This window comes from Ranitomeya variabilis, chromosome 4 (genome assembly GCF_051348905.1).
Source record: "Ranitomeya variabilis isolate aRanVar5 chromosome 4, aRanVar5.hap1, whole genome shotgun sequence".
In the NCBI taxonomy this organism is placed as follows: domain Eukaryota; kingdom Metazoa; phylum Chordata; class Amphibia; order Anura; family Dendrobatidae; genus Ranitomeya; species Ranitomeya variabilis.
In genome coordinates, this window is record NC_135235.1 from 331,843,337 (window position 1) to 331,863,786 (window position 20,450).

General features: G+C 44.5%; 1 protein-coding gene across 5 annotated transcripts in view; it reads right to left on the reverse strand.

Moving 5' to 3' along the window:
• Positions 1 to 1,228: 1,228 nt before the first annotated feature.
• Positions 1,229 to 20,450, reverse strand: part of LOC143764696 (uncharacterized) — a 53,042-nt gene continuing 33,820 nt past the window's right edge. For 2 of the 5 annotated variants that reach the window (XM_077250539.1, XM_077250542.1), the window contains 6 exons: positions 10,841 to 10,984; positions 10,532 to 10,711; positions 10,325 to 10,448; positions 10,143 to 10,240; positions 9,882 to 9,972; positions 1,229 to 9,079 (listed from right to left, as the gene is read on the reverse strand). In XM_077250539.1, coding sequence (XP_077106654.1) covers positions 7,770 to 9,079; positions 9,882 to 9,972; positions 10,143 to 10,240; positions 10,325 to 10,448; positions 10,532 to 10,711; positions 10,841 to 10,918 — 1,881 coding nt within the window. In that variant the 5' untranslated portion in view covers positions 10,919 to 10,984 and the 3' untranslated portion in view covers positions 1,229 to 7,769. Of the gene's footprint in view, positions 9,080 to 9,881; positions 9,973 to 10,142; positions 10,241 to 10,324; positions 10,449 to 10,531; positions 10,712 to 10,840; positions 10,985 to 12,714; positions 12,890 to 17,664; positions 17,708 to 20,450 lie in introns of all 5 variants that reach the window. The other 3 variants (XM_077250540.1, XM_077250541.1, XM_077250543.1) reach the window with 3 other exon arrangements.

A 20,450-nucleotide genomic window follows, 5' to 3' on the forward strand; every position in this document is an offset into this window, starting at 1 on the left:
CTCAGGCTTTCAAGGAGACATACATCTACAACATGTCTTGGCTTCACCCTTAAATAAGGGCCACCTGATTCAATCCTGTTCCTTCACAGAATCATTGACCTCACTAATTGAACTCCACACTGCTATTATTGTGATCACCCTCTTTCAATTAATTATTCTAATGCACAGACTCAAAATCCTGCAGATCAGCTGATGCAGGTCGTGACCACTCCCACCATCCTTTAAAAGGTCAACTGATGCATCAGTTAACGGTTGGTGATACAGTTTCCTTCTGGAGACCAGCCTATTAGGAACAGCTATCTGGTGTCAGCCATGTCTGGTGATTGGAGTCCAGTTGCTGTTGTTTTCTGCAGTGTGGAGCTTAGCAGCGGTGTTCATAAGCTAAGTGTGGTGTTTTTTTACCTTGTCCCTTTGTTTTTGTCACTTTCCCCTGTGTATTATCTACAGAGGTGAGGCTAGTGCTCCTTGCCATCCAGTGCACAAGCCAGGACAGTAATAGGTGACTAATAGGGATAAGGTATCCTGACGGTGGTGGGGGGAAGGACCCGCATAAGGCGTTAGGTGAGTGCAGGGACAGGCTCAGGATTGAGCTCAGGTGGTGACCATCCCCCATTCCCTACAGGTAGGGCCTTCATCCCATCTTTTCCATCCGTTGTTTGTGAGTTGTGCCATCCGTTGACTGACCATCCATTGGGTCGGGTCACACCGTGACACTTACACTGAAGCTACAGAAGCTAAGACTGGGGGAAACTATATGCAGATGGGTAAGGAATTGGCTAAATGACAGGAAACAATGAGTTGTCATAAATGGTACGTTCTTTAAATGCGATATAGTCAGCAGTGGGGACCGCAGGGAACTGTACTGGGAGCAGTGGGGACCACAAGGTCTGTATTGGGAGTAGTGGGGACTGCAGTGAACTGTACTGGGAGTAGTGGGGACTGCAGGGATCTGTACTGGGAGCAATGGGGACCGCATTGATCTGTACAGGATGCAATGGGGACTGCAGGGATCTGTACAAGAAGCAGTGGGGACCACAGCGATCCGTACTGGGAGCAGTGGGGGGACTGCAGCGATCTGTGCTAGGACCGATTTCTTTTAATCTCTTTATTAATGACCTTGTGGATGGGATTGAGAATAAAGTGTCAGTCTTTGCTGACATTGATTAAAGGAAGGATAGGCGTATATCAGGCACCAATAGTCCAAAGTAAAACAATATAAGCTAGGATGTCAAAAAAATGAAAAAGATACTTTATTGATACCAAAACATACACAAGAATGAGTATTAAAAGCAAAACAGACAAGAAAGTAGGGGAATACATTTTTGCAACAAAGCACAATCACCATGTCATAATAAGCAAGGTAAAAAAGACTGACTTCCAAAATAGCAATAGTGCATGCAAAAATGTTACTACAATAAACAAGTGTTCCCCAAAGGCCCAGATAAGGAATATTTGTTTTCCTTTCTTGGTTTGCTCCTCATCAATTGTTTCTAATTTTTATTTTCCCTATCACATTCTGGGCTGGATTTTATATGTTCCCCCTTCCCATTGCTGCACTTCCTGTTATGATCTGGTGGCCTAGGAGCGGCATGAGACGTACTCTGGAGAATGTGGTAACTGTACTGACCGCAGACCCTGAACTTAACACCGCAACTAGAAGCAGCCGTGGGATGTACCTACCAATCCTAGACACCTCGACACAGCCGGAGGACTAATTAACCCTATAGATAGAAAAGGGAAAACTATCTTGCCTCAGAGAAAATTCCCAAAGGATAGGCAGCCCCCCACAAATATTGACTGTGAGAGGAGAGGAAAAAACATACACAGGCTGAAAACAGAATTTAGCAAAGGAGGCCAATCTAGCTAGATAGAAAAGATAGGACAGAGAACTATGCGGTCAGTATTAAAATACTATGAAATGTCCACCACAGATAATACAAAAAAACCCTCCACATCTAACTAAAGACATGGAGGGTAAATCTGCCTCTCCAGAGATTCCAGCTTGGCTGCATAAATCCTTACACAGATAAAGCTGGACAAGAAAAAACATGCAATGCACTGAACAATGAGGCCCACAACATGTGGGCAGAAAAACAAGCAGAACTTATCTTGTAGAAATGAACTGCAAGCAGGAGCGACCAGGAAGGGATGTGAATCCTCCAGAAACAATGAACTGGCACTCACTAAAGGGTGAAGCCAGACTAAATAGCCCCGTCCGAAGTGGACGCACCTGATGACTGCTGTGAAGGACAAACAGCAGCACTACCACTTATAACCACCGGAGGGAGCCCAAGAGCAGAACCCACAACAGAATTCACAACAGTACCCCCCCCTTGAGGAGGGGTCACCGAACCCTCACCAGAGCCCCCAGGCCGATCAGGACGAGCCAAATGGAAGGCACGAACCAAATCGTCAGCATGAACATCGGAGGCAAAAACCCAAGAATTATCCTCCTGGCCATAACCCTTCCACTTGACAAGATACTGAAGCCTCCGTCTTGAAAAACAAGAATCCAAGATCTTCTCCACAACATACTCCAACTCCCCATCAATCAACACCGGGGCAGGAGGATCAACAGAGGGAACCACGGGCACCACATATTTCCGCAACAAAGATCTATGAAAAACATTATGGATGGAAAAAGAGGCTGGAAGGGCCAAACGAAAAGACACTGGATTGATAATCTCAGAAATCCTATAAGGACCAATAAACCGAGGCTTGAACTTCAGGAAGAAACCTTCATAGGAACATGACGAGAAGACAACCAGACCAAATCCCCAACCCGAAGCCGGGAACCCACACGCCGACGACGGTTGGCAAAATGCTGAGCCTCCTCCTGAGACAACACCAAATTGTCCACAACATGAGCCCAAATTTGCTGCAACCTGTCAACCACAGAGTCCACCCCAGGACAATCAGAAGACACAACCTGCCCTGAAGAATAACGAGGATGAAACCCAGAATTACAAAAGAATGGTGAAACCAAGGTAGCAGAACTAGCCCGATTATTAAGGGCAAACTCGGCCAATGACAAGAAAGCCGCCCAATCATCCTGATCGGCAGACACAAAGCATCTCAAATAAGTTTCCAAAGTCTGGATAGTTCGCTCGGTTTGGCCGTTTGTCTGAGGATGAAATGCGGAAGAAAAAGACAAATCAATGCCCAGCTTAGCACAAAAGGACCGCCAAAACCTAGAAACAAACTGGGAACCTCTATCGGACACAATATTCTCCGGAATGCCATGCAAATGAACCACATGCTGAAAAAACAACGGAACCAACTCAGAAGAGGAAGGCAATTTAGGCAAAGGTACCAAATGAACCATCTTAGAAAACCGGTCACAGACCACCCAGATAACCGACATCCTCTGGGAAACAGGAAGATCCGAAATAAAATCCATAGAAATATGCATCCAAGGCCTCTCAGGGAGCGGCAAAGGCAAAAGCAACCCACTGGCGCGGGAGCAGCAAGGTTTGGCCCACGCACAAGTCCCACAGGACTGCACAAAAGAACGCACATCCCGTGACAAAGAAGGCCACCAAAAGGACCTACTAACCAAATCTCTGGTACCAAAAATCCCAGGATGGCCAACCAACACAGAACAGTAAACCTCAGAAATCACTTTACTAGTCCATCTGTCAGGAACAAACAGTTTCCCCGCTGGACAGCGATCAGGTTTATCAGCCTGAAACTCCTGAAGAACCCGTCGCAAATCAGGGGAGAAGGCAGAAAGAATCACCCCCTCCTTCAGAATACCAACCGGCTCAAGAACCCCAGGGGAATCAGGCAAAAATCTCCTAGAGAGGGCATCAGCCTTAACATTCTTAGAAGCCGGAAGATACGAGACAACAAAATCAAAGCGGGAGAAAAACAGGGACCATCGGGCCTGTCTAGGATTCAGCCGTTTGGCAGACTCGAGGTAAATCAGATTCTTATGATCGGTCAAGACCACAATACGGTGCTTGGCCCCTCAAGCCAATGTCGCCACTCCTCAAATGCCCACTTCATAGCCAACAACTCATGACTGCCGACATCATAATTGCGTTCCGCAGGCGAAAACTTTCGAAAAAAGAAGGCACACGGTTTCATCAAGGAACCATCAGAATTCCTCTGAGACAAAAGGCCCCTGCCCCAATCTCAGAAGCATCAACCTCAACCTGAAAAGGAAGAGAAACATCCGGCTGACGCAACACAGGGGCAGAAGTAAATCGGCGCTTAAGCTCCTGAAAGGCAGAAACAGCCTCAGAGGACCAATTCGTTACATCAGCGCCCTTCCTCGTCAAATCGGTCAGGGGTTTAACCACACTGGAGAAGTTGGCAATGAAACGGCGATAAAAATTAGCAAAGCCCAAAAATTTCTGAAGGCTCTTCACGGATGTGGGCTGGATCCAATCATGAATGGCCTGAACCTTAACCGGATCCATTTCTATAGATGATGGAGAAAAAATGAAGCCCAAAAAAGAAACCTTCTGTACTCCAAAGAGACACTTAGACCCCTTCACAAACAAGGCATTATCACGAAGGATCTGAAATACCATCCTGACTTGTTTCACATGAGACTCTCAATCATCTGAAAAAATCAAAATATCATCCAAATATACAATCATGAATTTATCAAGATAATTCCGAAAAATATCATGCATGAAGGACTGAAACACAGATGGGGCATTAGAGAGTCCGAATGGCATCACAAGATATTCAAAATGGCCCTCGGGCGTATTAAACGCAGTTTTCCATTCGTCACCCTGCTTAATACGAACAAGATTATACGCCCCTCGAAGGTCAATCTTAGTAAACCAACTAGCCCCCTTAATCCTGGCAAACAAATCAGAAGGCAAAGGGTATTGGAATTTGACCGTGATATTATTCAAGAGGCGATAATCAATACAGGGTCTCAAGGAGCCATCCTTCTTGGCAACAAAAAAAAAAACCTGCTCCCAATGGAGAAGAAGATGGCCGAATATGCCCCTTCTCCAAAGACTCCTTAACATAACTCCGCATGGCGGCATGTTCAGGCACAGACAGGTTGAAAAGTCGGCCCTTAGGGAACTTACAGCCTGGAATCAAATCAATAGCACAATCACAGTCCCTATGCGGTGGAAGGGAACTGGACTTGGGCTCATCGAAAACATCCTGGAAATCTGACAGAAACTCAGGAATTTCAGAAGATGGGGAGGAGGAAATTGACATCAGAGGAACGTCATCATGAACCCCCTGACAACCCCAACTAGTCACAGACATAGATTTCCAATCCAACACCGGATTATGCACCTGTAACCATGGAAACCCCAGCACAATAGCATCATGCAAATTATGCAACACCAGGAAACGACAATCTTCCTGATGGGCTGGCGCCATGCACATGGTTAACTGTGTCCAAAACGGAGTTTTATTTTTAGCCAATGGTGTAGCATCAATGCCCCTCAAAGGGATAGGACTCCGCAAAGGCTGTAAGGGAAAACCACAACGTCTGGCAAATTCTAAGTCCATCAAATTTAAAGCGGCGCCTGAATCCACAAATGCCATGACAGAAAATGACGATAATGAGCAGATCAGGGTCACAGATAACAGAAATTTAGGTTGTACAGTACTGATGGTAACAGAATTAGCGATTCTCTTGGCACGCTTAGGGCAATCAGAAATAACATGAGCAGAATCGCCGCAGTAAAAGCACAACCTATTCTGACGTCTGAATCCTTGGCGTTCAGCTCTAGACACAATCCTATCACACTGCATAGGCTCAGGACTCCGCTCGGAAGACAACGCCATAGTGTGCACAACTCTGCGCTCACGCAAGCGCCGATCAATTTGAATGGCCAGAGACATAGAATCACTCAGACCTGCAGGCGTGGGGAACCCCACCATAACATCTTTAACAGATTCAGAAAGACCCTTTCTGAAAATTGCCACCAAAGCATCCTCATTCCACTTAGCTTACTAAGCACAGACCATTTTCTAAATTTCTGGCAATATGATTCTGCCGCTTCTTGACCCTGACACAGGGCCAACAAGGTTTTCTCAGCATGATCCACAGAATTAGGTTCATCATACAATAACCCAAGCGCCTGAAAAAAGGTGTCTACATTAAGCAAGGCCGGATTCCCAGATTCCAGGGAAAATGCCCAATCCTGAGGGTCGCCACGCAACAGAGATATGACAATTTTTACCTGCTGGATGGGATCACCAGAGGAACGGGGCTTCAGAGCAAAAAACAGTTTACAGTTATTTTTAAAGCTCAGAAATTTGGACCTGTCCCCAAAAAACAGATCGGGGGTAGGAATTCTAGGCTCTAAAACAGAAGTCTGCACAATGTAATCAGTAATACCCTGTACTCTAGCAGCAAGTTGATCCACACGAGAAGCAAGTCCCTGAACATCCATGCCAGCGCCTAACTCTTGAGCCACCGAGAGGTGAAGAGGGAAAAAAAACACAACAGAGTACAGAAAAAAAAATGGCTCAGCACTTTCTTTCCCTTCTTTTGAGATGCGGTTAACTCATTGTTGGCCAGTTGTACTGTTATGATCTGGTGGCCTAGGAGCGGCATGAGACGTACTCTGGAGAATGTGGTAACTGTACTGACCGCAGACCCTGAACTTAACACCGCAACTAGAAGCAGCTGTGGGATGTACCTACCAATCCTAGACACCTCGACACAGCCGGAGGACTAATTAACCCTATAGATAGAAAAGGGAAAACTATGTTGCCTCAGAGAAAATTCCCAAAGGATAGGCAGCCCCCCACAAATATTGACTGTGAGAGGAGAGGAAAAAACATACACAGACTGAAAACAGAATTTAGCAAAGGAGGCCAATCTAGCTAGATAGAAAAGATAGGACAGAGAACTATGCGGTCAGTATTAAAATACTATGAAATGTCCACCACAGATAATACAAAAAAAAAACTCCACATCTAACTAAAGACATGGAGGGTAAATCTGCCTCTCCAGAGATTCCAGCTTGGCTGCATAAATCCTTACACAGATAAAGCTGGACAAGAAAAAACATGCAATGCACTGAACAATGAGGCCCACAACATGTGGGCAGAAAAACAAGCAGAACTTATCTTGTAGAAATGAACTGCAAGCAGGAGCGACCAGGAAGGGATGTGAATCCTCCAGAAACAATGAACAACTGGCACTCACTAAAGGGTGAAGCCAGACTAAATAGCTCCGTCCGAAGTGGACGCACGTGATGACTGCTGTGAAGGACAAACAGCAGCACTACCACTTATAACCACCGGAGGGAGCCCAAGAGCAGAACCCACAACAGAATTCACAACAACTTCCTTGCTGGCTATACCTTTTGCTGAATGTATTTTTAGGAGTTCCAGGCCTTCAGCTAAGGGTAAAGGCTAAGGCCTTGCTTGGTAAATCCAGTTGTATTCTTGCAGTGAGTCTGTTTGTTTTCCCTCCAGTACTTTTTTCTTCTAGCACTCTTTAGTTTTCCTACTTTGCCCTATATGAATGTGTTTTAGCATCTCATCCAGGGTTTTCGTATCTTACTTCACACTTTCCTTTCCCCTTGTTGACAGCATGTTGCTGCTTCCTCAGGAGGTATGAGAAACCCCTCAACAACCTATTAGGGAGTTAGGCCAGAGGTGGTATTTTAGTTGTGCAGCTAAGGCATTTCTAGTTTGTACAGAGACCAGTTGAGTAGTTGTGGCGTTCTCCCATGTGTGGGTTCTCCGGTGGCTATCAAGATGCGATTTCTGGTTAAAACATTTCCCACATTCTGAACATGAAAAAGGCCCTGTGTGAAGTCTTTGCTGTCTTAATAAGGTGTGATTTCAGTGCAAAACATTTTCCATTCTGAACATGAAAAGGGTTTCTCCACTGTGTGAGTTCTCTGATGTGTATTAAAATGTGATTTCTGTACAAAACATTTCCCACAATCTGAACATGAAAAAGGCTTCTCCCCTGTGTGCATTCTCTGATGTGTATTAAGATGTGATTTCTGTTTAAAACTTTTTCCACATTCTAAACATGAAAAAGGTTTCTCCCCTGTGTGAGTTCTCTGATGTGTGATAAGCTGTGATTTCTTTGTAAAACATTTCCCACATTCGGAACATAAAAATGGCTTCTCCCCTGTGTGGGTTCTTTGGTGTATAACAACATCTGATTTCTGGCTAAAACATTTCCCACATTCTGAACATGAAAAAGGCTTCTCCCCTGTGTGAGTTCTCTGATGTACGATAAGATTATTTTTGTCTGTAAAACATTTCCCACATTCTGAACATGAAAAAGGCTTCTCTCCTCTGTGGGTTCTCTGGTGGCTATCAAGAATCGTTTTCCATTTAAAACATTTTCCACATTCTGAACATGAAAAAGGCTTCTCCCCTGTGTGAGTTATTTGGTGCATAACAAGATTGCATTTCTGTTTAAAATATTTCCCACATTCTAAACAGGAAAAAGGCTTCTCACCTGTGTGGCATCTCTGGTGACTAAGAAGAGATATATTCTTGACAAAACATTTTCCACATTCTGAACATGAAAATGGCTTCTCCCCTGTGTGTGTTCTTTGATGTATAACAACATCTGATTTCTGGTTAAAACGTTTTCCACATTCTGAACATGAAAAAGGTCTCTCCCCTGTGTGAGATCGCTGATGTCTGATAAGACTTGATTTCTCTGTAAAACATTTCCCACAATCTGAACATGAAAATGGCTTCTCCCCTGAGTGAATTCTCTGGTGACTAACAAGATCTGATTTCTGGCTAAAACATTTCCCACACTTGGAACAAAAAAATCTATTTTCTGCTGTACACATTTTTTGATGTTTTAGAAAATATTTTTCGAAGGGAAAACTGTTTCCACATTCTGAATGTGAAAATGGCTTCTTTATTTTAGGATCAATTTGTTTTTTAATGCTTATTTTGTGACTTTGATTTTCTTTAGTAGTCGGTAATGAATCAGAACACAGTAACTGTTTCAATGGATCAAATGGTAGATCTTCGCTGTTAAGGAATGATGATATATCTGGAGTAATGGCATTCACTTCAATTGTATCCTGGGGGATCTCAAGATCATCTAATTTAAAAATTGAAGATATCATTTGTCCCTCTGATCTCCAGTTACAGTCATCTGCCAAGAATAAAAAAAAAAGTTACTAAAATATCATTGAAATTTATATTTCTGAACATTTCTACTTAAACTGTTCGTAAAAATGGCAAGTTATTTAAAAAATACTGAATTATTCACCAAGACAATGACCTTCACAATCTAGTACAAAACTTTATAGGATGAACCAGTAAAGGATGGTGATCAACTGTTTGTTCAATCTGCCTTCCAAATCTGGAATGCAAAACCAACAAACAGTGTAAGGGTACCGTCACACATTGAAATTTCCATCGCTACGACGTTACGATTCGTGACGTTCTAGCGATATCGTTACGATATCGCTGTGTCTGACACGCTACTGCGATCAGACACCCTGCTGAGAATCGTACGTCGTAGCAGATCGTTTGGAACTTTCTTTCGTCGCTTGATCACCCGCTGACATCGCTGGATCGTTGTGTGTGACAGCGATCCAGCGATGTCTTCGCTTGTAACCAGGGTAAACATCGGGTAACTAAGCGCAGGGCCGCGCTTAGTAACCCGATGTTTACCCTGGTTACCAGCGTAAACGTAAAAAAACAAACAGTACATACTCACCCGTCGGTGTCCTTCAGGTCCCTTGCCGTCTGCTTCCTGCTCTGAATGCCGGCCAGAAAGTGAGAGCAGAGCGCAGCGGTGTACTGTTTGGATGAAGGATAATGTTGTGGTGTACAGGCATAATGGTGATCACACGATTGCGATATGGCCAGACTATACCACCGAAAAAGCAGTCACAGCCAGTGATTGAGAAGAATCTGTGACTTCTCAGCATTTAGTGGTCACTACTCACCTGGGTAGTCATATGTAGGAATCTCCCCTTTACATCGCTCATCACCCCTCACATATGTTTCTGTAGTATTAAAATAGGTCAGATCTTCACCCTGAAACAAATATTGTAAAAGTCACAGACAGATGGAGAAGTTACATCTATGGTCAGCTCTATTCCTGCCATCTCATTACAGAAGTGTAAAACATATAATACTGAGCACAAGACCTTCACAGCTGTCTATACATCAAAGGGTGGATCTCACGACACATTCTCTCCATCTACCTGATGATCCAGAGGAACATTGGTATCTTCTTGTTTACAGTCCTGCGGAAGAAGAGAGCGGGCACATCTCTCTGGAGTTGTCCTCTCACTGAATAGATCTGGAGGAAACACATACAAGGACTGAATTAATTCTTTACATGCAGATAACATATAGGCCCTGTGTATTTAGTCTTGTCTATTACCTGGTGATGTGAGGGGCTGGGGAACCTCTATCATGACGTCCTTGTACAGATCTTTGTGTCCTTGTAAATACTCACATTCCTCCATGGAGAAATAGACAGCGACATCCTGACACCTTATAGGAACCTGACACATACAATGACACCATCAGCCCACTGGTCCCTTCATAGCATTACTGTATAATGTCCTAGCATTCCCAGTAGTGTCACCTCTCCAGTCAGCAGCTCAATCATCTTGTAGGTGAGTTCTAGGATCTTCTGGTCATTGATGTCCTCATGTATCAGGTTGTGAGGTGGAGGCCCCGTGATTGGGCTTAGGGGTCTTACCCATCCCTCAGATACGGGGTCCAGACCGAGCACACTAGAGGTCTTCTTCACTACTGTGTAATCCTGGTTATTGAGAGACACATTAATAAATCTCACTACAGACACTTCCAGAGTCCTCACCTCTCCAGTTCTGTCCATCTGTTATTCCAATAGATAAGAATGATGTAATGTGATGTCATCAGAATCTCTCACCTCTCCAGTAAGCCGGAAGAGGATCTCTAGGGTGAGGTGTAATATTTTCTCTGCTATCTGGTCTCTGTCCATATCCATATTTGATGCGAAAATCAGGAAAATGATCTGATATAGAAGATTAAAAGGATCCGATATTGTAGGGACCTGAATGAAAAGATGATGAGCCGATATAATATCATAAATATCCTGTGTAATAATACAATTACTGGAGATAATAAGGGAAACATATGAGTAGATTTATTATTTTACAATATTTAGTTTTCTTCTTTACATCTACTAACAAAACCTATATATTTTAGGCCACAGACAACAAGCAGATTGTTCCTCGGAGACCGAAGCTGAATATGTTTCTCATAGACTCATCTTCCATAACGCTAATTCTCATCTCATTTACACACACTGGAATCGGCCTTAGCAATACTGCAGTAGACATTCATTACACGTGACATGGGAAATAACTACTTCATGATGAGGACGACATCTTCATGTACGGCTCTAGAAACATATTTGGCCAGAGTCCATCACTGACTACATCACCACCGGATCTTTCAGATTTCCGTGCTGTCGCTGAGCAACATTGAGTTTCAGCTCCTTCCAAATATTTTATATTACTTTCATGTCTGGAGATTGGCTAGGCCACACCAGGATCTTGAAATGCTTCTTACAGAGCAACTCTTTAGTAGACTAGCAAGTAGCTTCTTGCATTTTACAGAGCCACTCCTTAGTAGACTAGCCCTGGCAATGTGTTTCGGGTCATTGTCATGCTGGAATACCCAGTCAAGACCTATCTTCAATTCTGTTACTGAGGGAAGAAGGTTGTTGGTCAAAATCGTGTGATACATGAGTATCAAGGCAAACTACCAGGAGAAATCACCAGGTGGCACTTCCCAGCGGTTTATGCTGCCTTGACAGTGAGAACCCGGAGCCTCAGACAACCTGTGACAGCTGTACACACAGCGCCCAAGCTGGGCAAGAAAACACGAATACAGCACAGCTGGAGAGAGCAGAACGCCAGATGGCGAGTGTACTGACAAGACCTGTGGTCAGGTGACAGCAGGGGGCGGGGCTTAGTGTCCTGTGGCTGGAGTATGCAGGACACTACAGGGACAGAGGAGAAGGGAAAGGGAGTAACCGGACACCAGAAAAAGGATGGGGCAACAGAGGGAGACGCAATCCAAGACAAGCCGAGGTCAGTAAACGAGAGAGGTAATGTGGTACACAAGGAGCAAGGTAATCAAGAACAGTCAGGGACGTGGCAGGAGTCAGAAAACCGGAGAAGCAGATACACAGTACAGAATCAAAAAGGCAAAATCACACCGGGGAACAGAGCGGAGTCAGAACCATACAAACAAGCTAGATTGCAGGCACAAGACACAAGGACATAGGGGTCAACACACTGAGCCAATACCAAAAGTATAACTGACAGAGATTGGAGCTTCCCAGGGCTATAAGAAGCTCCCCCGAACCAAAGAGAGGCCAATAATAAGCCCCAGGTGTGCAGGTCAGAGCCTGCACTGTGATCAAAACATTAACCCCTGGCGTGCAGGTCAAACCCTGCACTGGGATCATGACAATGAGCCTATCCATCCTCCCTTCTATAGGGTGCAGTTGTGCTGTCCCTTTTGCAGAAATACACCCCAAAAGTATGATGTTTCCTCCACCATGCTTCATGGATGGGACAGTGTTCTTGGGGTTGTACTCATAATTCTTCTTTCTCCAAACATGGAAAGTGGAGTTTATAACAACAATTTCTATTTTGATCTCATTTGACCACATGACCTTCTTCCATGCCTTCTCTGGATCATCAACTTGGTCATTGGTGATCTTCAAACAAGCCTGGACATGTGCTGGTATGAGCAGGGGATATTGCATACCTGGCAGGATTTTAATCCTGACGGCGTAGTGTGTTACAAACGGTAGTGTTTGAGACTGTGGTTCCAGCTCTCTTCAGGTCATTGACTAGGTCCTCCAGTGTAGTTCTGGGCTGATTCATGACGTTTCTCAGAATCATCCTTACCCACGAGGCGAGATCTTACATGGAATCCTAGACTGAGGAAAATTGGCAGTCACCTTGTGTTTCTTCCATTTTATAATAATTGTGCCAACATTTGTTACCTTATCACCAAGCTGCTTGCATATTGTTCTGTAACCCATCCCAGCATTGTGCAGGGCTATAATTTTGTCCTTGGTGTCCTTAACTCTTTAATCTTGGCCATGGTGGAGAGGTTGGAGTGTGATTGACTGAGTGTGTGGCCAGGTGTCAATTATACAGGTAATGAGTTTAAACAGATGCAATTAATCCAGGTAATGAGTGCAGAGTAGGAGGGCTTCTTAAAGAAAAACTAACAGGTCTTTAAGAGACAGAATTCTTGTTGGTTCGTAGGTGATGAAACACTTATTTCATGCAGGAAAATGCTATTTAATTGCTTAAAGCTAATAATAATAATACAATGTGATTTTATGTTTTTTATATTTAGATTGTCTTTCACAGTTGAAGTATACCTACTATAAAAATGACAGACATCTCCATTCTTTGTAGGTGCGAAAACCTGTAAAACTGGCAGTGTATCAAATACTTATTTTCCCCAATGTATATTTGGCGTCATATCTACGAACTCTGCATGCTGCTGTTGTACTTGAAAGGCCCAGATCAGATGGTATGGAGATGAATGAGGATGACCAAATTACAAAAATAAACTTTTATTTACTTAGCAAGAACTTGATGAGAAATATATACATCAGATAGCAGGCACAACACTTTATGAACACTTCTTTTGCATTGTGCAGAATCAAGAACTTTTCGGTTACATTTGGCGATAAATAAATTTTGTTACAAGCTACAACAGTCCAGCAAACCAATATGGGAAGGCCCATCATCCCCTGTGGGGACCATACAGGTTGAAATGTGTTGCTACAGCCCATTCAGCTACTGTCAGCTCCTAGTTGATTTCTGAGGACCTCACTGGCCGAGGTGCATCAGTACGACTGTACGACTCATCAATCGCACTCTCAAATCCCAATCGATGAGTACCGTACATTATTTGTTGTGGCACTGCATCTTCAGGTCTCCGTAGGAGAACTCGTGTCTCAAGTTTGGCGACACTGTGGCTTCCTCATGGGTAGAGACAATTGTTTGCTTAAATCCTGTTTAAGAAAAAGAATCCTTCCTTAACTTAATCCTCTTTAATTAGGCCTTCTTTTCTAAAAGCATAAAGTTCCGTAAAGGTACGTCACACTCAACGAGAACGACAACGATCCGTGACGTTGCAGTGACGTTGCAGCGTCCTGGATAGCGATCTCGTTGTGTTTGACACGCAGCAGCGATCTGGATCCCGCTGTGATATCGCTGGTCGGAGCTAGAAGTCCAGACCTTTATTTTGTCGCTGCTCACCCGCTGTCATCGCTGGATCGGTGTGTGTGACACCGATCCAGCGATGTGTTCACTTGTAACCAGGGTAAACATCGGGTTACTAAGTGCAGGGCTGCGCTTAGTAACCCGATATTTACCCTGGTTACCATTGTAAAAGTAAAAAAAACCACTACATACTCACCTTCTGAAGTCTGTCACGTCCCCCGGCGTCCACGCGCTGCTGCAGGGAGCTTTCCCTGCACTGACTGTGTGAGCGCCGGCCGGCCGTAAAGCAGAGCACAGCGGTGACGTCACCGCTGTTACTGCCGGCGCCGCTGACACATTCAGTGCAGGGAAAGCTCTCTGCAGCAGCGCGTGGACGCCGGGCGTGGACGTGACAGACATCAGAAGGTGAGTATGTAGTGTTTTTTTTTTACTTTTACAATGGTAACCAGGGTAAATATCAGGTTACTAAGCGCGGCCCTGCACTTAGTAACCCGATGTTTACCCTGGTTACCCGGGTGCTGCAGGGGACTTCGGCATCGTTGAAGACAGTTTCAACGATGCCGAAGTCTTTCCCCTGATAGTTGGTCGCTGGAGAGAGCTGTCTGTGTGACAGCTCCCCAGCGACCACACAACGACTTACCAACGATCACGATCGCTGGTCGTGATCGTTAGTAAGTCGCTTAGTGTAACGGTACCTTAACATTTAAGTAGACCACCTCTCCTGAGCTAAGGGCCTCATCCTGCTGCTCAACTTATTGAAGTTGTATCCCTTTAATTAGGCCTCATTGCCTTCTGTTTTCACTGGGCAAAGTTCTATATAGTTCAAGTAGGCCTCCAGGCCTGAGCTAAACTACCTTGTGTGAAGACAGCATTGTATCTTAATTATGCCAGACATAAATTGTGTAGGCCCAGAATCAAACTATTGTCTGAAGTATAGACTCTTCTTGTAGGATGAATATTTAGCTCTAATATGATCTCCTACAGTTTATTTTCTGTTATCTTTACAAAATAGAAATGCATGGCCACTGAACAATCATGTTTGCTGATATGCTAATTATGCATTGTGTTATGAAGCCAGTTTGTTGACTTTGAAAGCAGAGAGGGAAAAACTATGCAAACAGTTTAAATAATCAAGTAATGCTATTTGATCTCACCACCATTATTCACCTTATCTATGATGCTGGACTGAAGGACACTTATTCAATCTAAAAATAGGTTAAAAGACTCTGTATAAAGAGACTCAGAGACAGAGAGAGGAACAGCCAGAGATTCTGCCACGACATCCATACATCCAAAGGACCAAGACAGGACAGCAGCCAATATCATGGCTCCATCACAAGGGACACGGATCTATTATTCTACAGGAAACAACCTAGGGGTTTCAGCTTCAGTTGGAAGAAAACAGATCTGCTCCATTAACCATCGCTGAACCATGAATATGTTTGGAGAAAGCCAGGATTGGGACACGCCGGTCGCCTGGCTTCATGGAGATATTCATAGAAGCCAGGTTTTGACTCAACTGGCCTTGTACCTGAATGGACTGTCATCCCCCTTCGCGTGTCGTTACCTCTCTGTGTGAGTGCCACAGGTGGGTAAGCCAACTCTAGTAGCTCTGAAGTAACAGATGCCATTATCCTGGCGAGTCAGCAGAAGGGTAATGTGGCACCCCAGGAGTCCGTTTGCCACAGTGGCATTGCCTCTCTCACAGGGAGTAATGTCATGCCTGGAAGCAAGGAGGGGTCCCCTTACCAGGTGTCAGTAGGAGAGAAGTCGAGCAGAACCTGGGGAGTGGAGATGTGATTAAACTAGCTCCAGAGCTGAGCGCTAGGAACCGGATACCGGAGTCCGAGGTTGCGAGGGTACTGAAGTCCCAGCAGCTAAATCCAGAGGGCAGGGGTCTGCAGATCTCCTGGCCCGATCTAATACCCGGCGGCACAGCAGCATACCAGAGCCTGAAGCTGACACAAAGGAACTGCACCTGTGATAGGCTCAAGCTGCCTGCCATGCGGGCAATGGTTTGTTTTTAAAAACAGAGAGATACAGTTAGCAGCAGGAGGGTGAGCTGTAAGGCAGCAAGGAAAAAGGGAGGACAGTGCAGAAGGAAGGCCTCCATACCTACCTGGCCAGGTGTATCCAAATTTGCTTCCAGGCTGCCCGGCTCTCCATTACGATGTTACCAGTGCCCCGATCTGTACTATCAACCATCAAGTAAAGGAAAATAAAACTACAGCCCTTGTATCCTCCAGTGATCCCTTGAACCCTGAGTCCTGCACCACAAGGTACCTGAAGCCTGACAAATGGAACCGGTAGCCCTGGGGCCCAGCTCCACCTGTGGGGACCAGAACCATCCCACCTGTGTCACCATCAGCCCCAGCAGTCTCCTTTAGCCCCGTGACTTCCCCAAAGAACTGTCTGACCCGGTTCCGAGTACCCCATGGCCCTGGTGGGTGTGTCAGTGATACTCTGTAATGTGCACCATCTTGGGGGTATTTTGCTGGGACTGTTCTACATCTTCTCTGCCTGTTCTGTGGTTCAATAACGCATTGCCACACTATTTTACCCTCACCCTGTGTTGTCTGAGTAGCATTATGCCGACGATAAAAGGACAGCAGGCGTTTGGCGGGACGATTCCTGGTCCTTGCGGTTCTGGCTAGTGGACCTAGGCGCCTGCCGACCACCTATGTCTCCACACCTTGTCCTGCTTTTTGTCTCTTCTATGCTCCATGCCTGGAATCCGGATTCCCACTGTCATTATATCTTTGCTTTCCTTCAGAACGTACTATCTGATGTCTCCCTCCTGGAACACAACACCATAACGATAGGTCTGTTTTTCTCTCTTATTTATTCCCATCTGACTCATCACTAGGAGTTAGTTTTCCTGTGCGCCCATGTAGCTCAGAATGAGGTCTCCCACACAGTATGATGTCCCCCATAGACCCCACACAGTATGATGGCCCCACAGCCCCTCATTCTGTATTATGGCCACCACAGCCTGCTACATAAAATGAGAACCCACACTCAGTATGGAGGCCCTTACAGTCCACCACAGCCCTCTACTCAGTATAATGGCCCCTACCAGCTGCCTATTCAGTATAAGAGCCCCCACGGACCTTCAATTAATATGATGCTCCCACTATTCCTGATATTTAAAAAAAAACAAAAACACACTACTCAACCAATCCGTTCCCAATGTGCGCTGCTCTGGTCTATGCAGTGTAAGTACTGACGCTCCATACTACAGTTGTGATGTAGTAATGTCATTTTTCCTGCAGTGCACAGTCACTCACAGGTGAAGGCTGGTGGATCAGGGAGCTTTTAACTTGTCGATCCACTATTCTATTCAATGGTATCACCGTCCAGGAAATCGCAATCACACTCAACCACCTCAATTCACGGGCATTATAGTGGCCGCATGGGCTGCCACAATGGATTACACACCCGGCCTTTCCAACTATCATGTGGTAAATACCTCATAGGTTCAGGATTCATTAGTATCTGCACCAAGACTGAGGCTGTGGAAACAAGCGGAGAAGGGGAAAAGGAGAGTCAGAGCACCGTTGATATAGCCACAATCCTGTTGAGAAGTGCATGGAAAAGTCTGGGATCCAGCTGAGGCAAAAGTAGAGGAAAAATCCAGCGTAGAAGCAGGTAAATAAAATGTCCAATTTTATTAAAGAAATAAATCACATCCATAAAAACATTGTAAGTGTGGTTCTGGTCACAGTGGTTACAACCGACACGTTTCAGCTGCGATGAACCTTATTCATGGTTGTTAAGACAGTGTGAACAAGCATGGCTCTGAGAATAAAAATTTGTCAAGCCACACAGCTATATAATTCCAATTGGTGGGTACATTGATGTTAAATTAAGAGTGCAATTGTATCTTCTGTAGCTTAAACAAAAAGGTATCCACAAGCATAAGCAAAAAAAAAAGGTGAGGCTGATTATTAATTAGCCATTAGGTAGTCAGTGGGGTGGATGGTACCTTATTGTGTGTGTGTGTGTGTGTGTGGGGGGGGGGGGGGGCAGTAGTGTGGAAACATTAGAAAGTTGGATTATGGAAGTAATGTGGGAACATTATAGTGTGAGGGGGATGCTAGTCCTGAGTGAACATTATCCTGTGTGTGGGAGATAACGGTACTCTTGGGAACATTAGTAAGTGGATACAAGCAATTGTTACCATCCACATTTCGTGTCTCTCCTACTTCTTCATAGATTGTAAGCTTGCAAGCAGGGTACTCACTCCTCATGGTGTCTTTTGATTTTATGTGATTATGGTTATTCTGTGATGTCTATTATTGTCTGTACACATCTCTCTAAAATTTAAAGTGCCACGGAATATGTTGGCGCTATAGAAATAAAATTATTACTATTATTAAAGTGGAGAGATGGAAGTACTGTGGGAACATTATACTGGTTGTGGGGGTATGGAAGTACTGTGGGAATATTATGCTGTGTGTGGTGGCATGGTGGTACTGTGGGAACATTATACTGTGTGTGGGGGTATGGAAGTACTGTGGGAACATTATATTGTGTATGGGGGTATGGTAGTACTGTGGGAACATTATACTGTGTGTGGTGGCATGGTGTTACTTTGGGAACATTATACTGTGTGTGGGTTGATAGTATTACTGTGAGAATATTATACTGTGTGTGGGGGATGGCAGTACTGTGGAAACATTATACTGTTTGTGGGAACGAAGAAAGGGGCACCGTACTGCATAAAAAATGAGGATAAGTGAGGATTTATTATATAGTGGTTTGGGTGGTAGCATACTGTATGGAGCATCTTGTACTATCAAAATTAGGGATGAGTGAATATGCTCAGTAATACTCGGTTATCACTTGAGTATCACAATGCTAGGATGTGCATCTTTGACGCCTGTTACGGAGCCAATAAACATGCGGGGATTGCCTGTGAATCACAGCAATTCTGTAGCCATCTTGATTGAGGCATTACTGAGATTGGCTGGCAGTCTTACATTATCAGAGTTTATAAAAAAGAACAGGCTCGGCAAACTGACGCCATTGCACAGCTCTGTGACACTTCATATTGTAGGGAGAGAGTGCTTGAACAGGCCTGTGTGTGCACAGTATGACGATTCAAAGTCATTTACTGTTGATACTGGTACTGAAGCAGAAACATCATACAACAAGCACTTGTCAGGGCTAATCCTTTGCTGCGCTGTTTGTATCACATACATTCTGCATTTAGTGCACGGAAGAGAGAGTTGCAGGAGTAGAAAGAGTAACAAAATACAGTCTGTAGACAGGGATTAGGGTTGTGCAGTCCGTTGGCAAATATATAGCTGCAACTTTTTTTGTGGGGGCTCAAAAAATGTAATATATTCTGATCCATCAAGTGTTATGTTCTTTGCTGTAGTGATGAGTGAGTGTGCTCGTTACTCTGGTTTTACGAGCATGCTCGGGTGGTCTCCGAGTATTTTGGGCATGCTCAGAGCTTATGTTTGAGTCGCCGCAGCTGCATGATTTGCGGCTGCTAGATAACCTGAATACATGTGGGGATTCCCTAACAAACAGGCAACCCCCACATGTACTCAGGTTGTCTAACAGCCGCAAATCATGCAGCTACAGCGACTCAAACATAATCTCCGAGCACGTCCAAAATACTCGGAGACCACCCGAGCATGCTCGTGAAACCCGAGTAACGAGCACACTCGCTCATCACTACTTTGCTATCGTTTTTTTTGTGTTATATACCACAAAACATGAGAAATCCAGCTCAACAAATTCGTGACCAAATTCCTTCTTTATTCTGCTCAGCAGAGGATAAGACAACATCAGCGTTGACAGTTACATGATATGCGACATCGACGCATTTCAGGTGACTATGCACCCTTAATCATGATGGTGATGCTGGGTGACATGCGCTTTCGCCTGTCAACAGAGAATGCAGACAGGCTCACTCTCATAAAAATACCTTTCAGGAGTTTATGATTGACACAGCATTTCTTCTTAATTATGCCAGACGTAAATTGTGTAGGCCCAGAATCATAAACTGTTGTCTGAAGCATTCACTCTTGTAGAACAAATATTTACCTCTAATATCTCCTACAGTTTACTTTCTGTTATCTTTGCAAAACAGAAATGCATAGTCACTGAACAATGATGTCTGCTTAGACCTTGATTACATACATTATCCACGCTAGATAGTTTGTTGGTATTCCCAAACATAGGAGGGAAAACTAATAGATTACATAATCACACAATGCAGGTTGGCCTCATTCACATCTC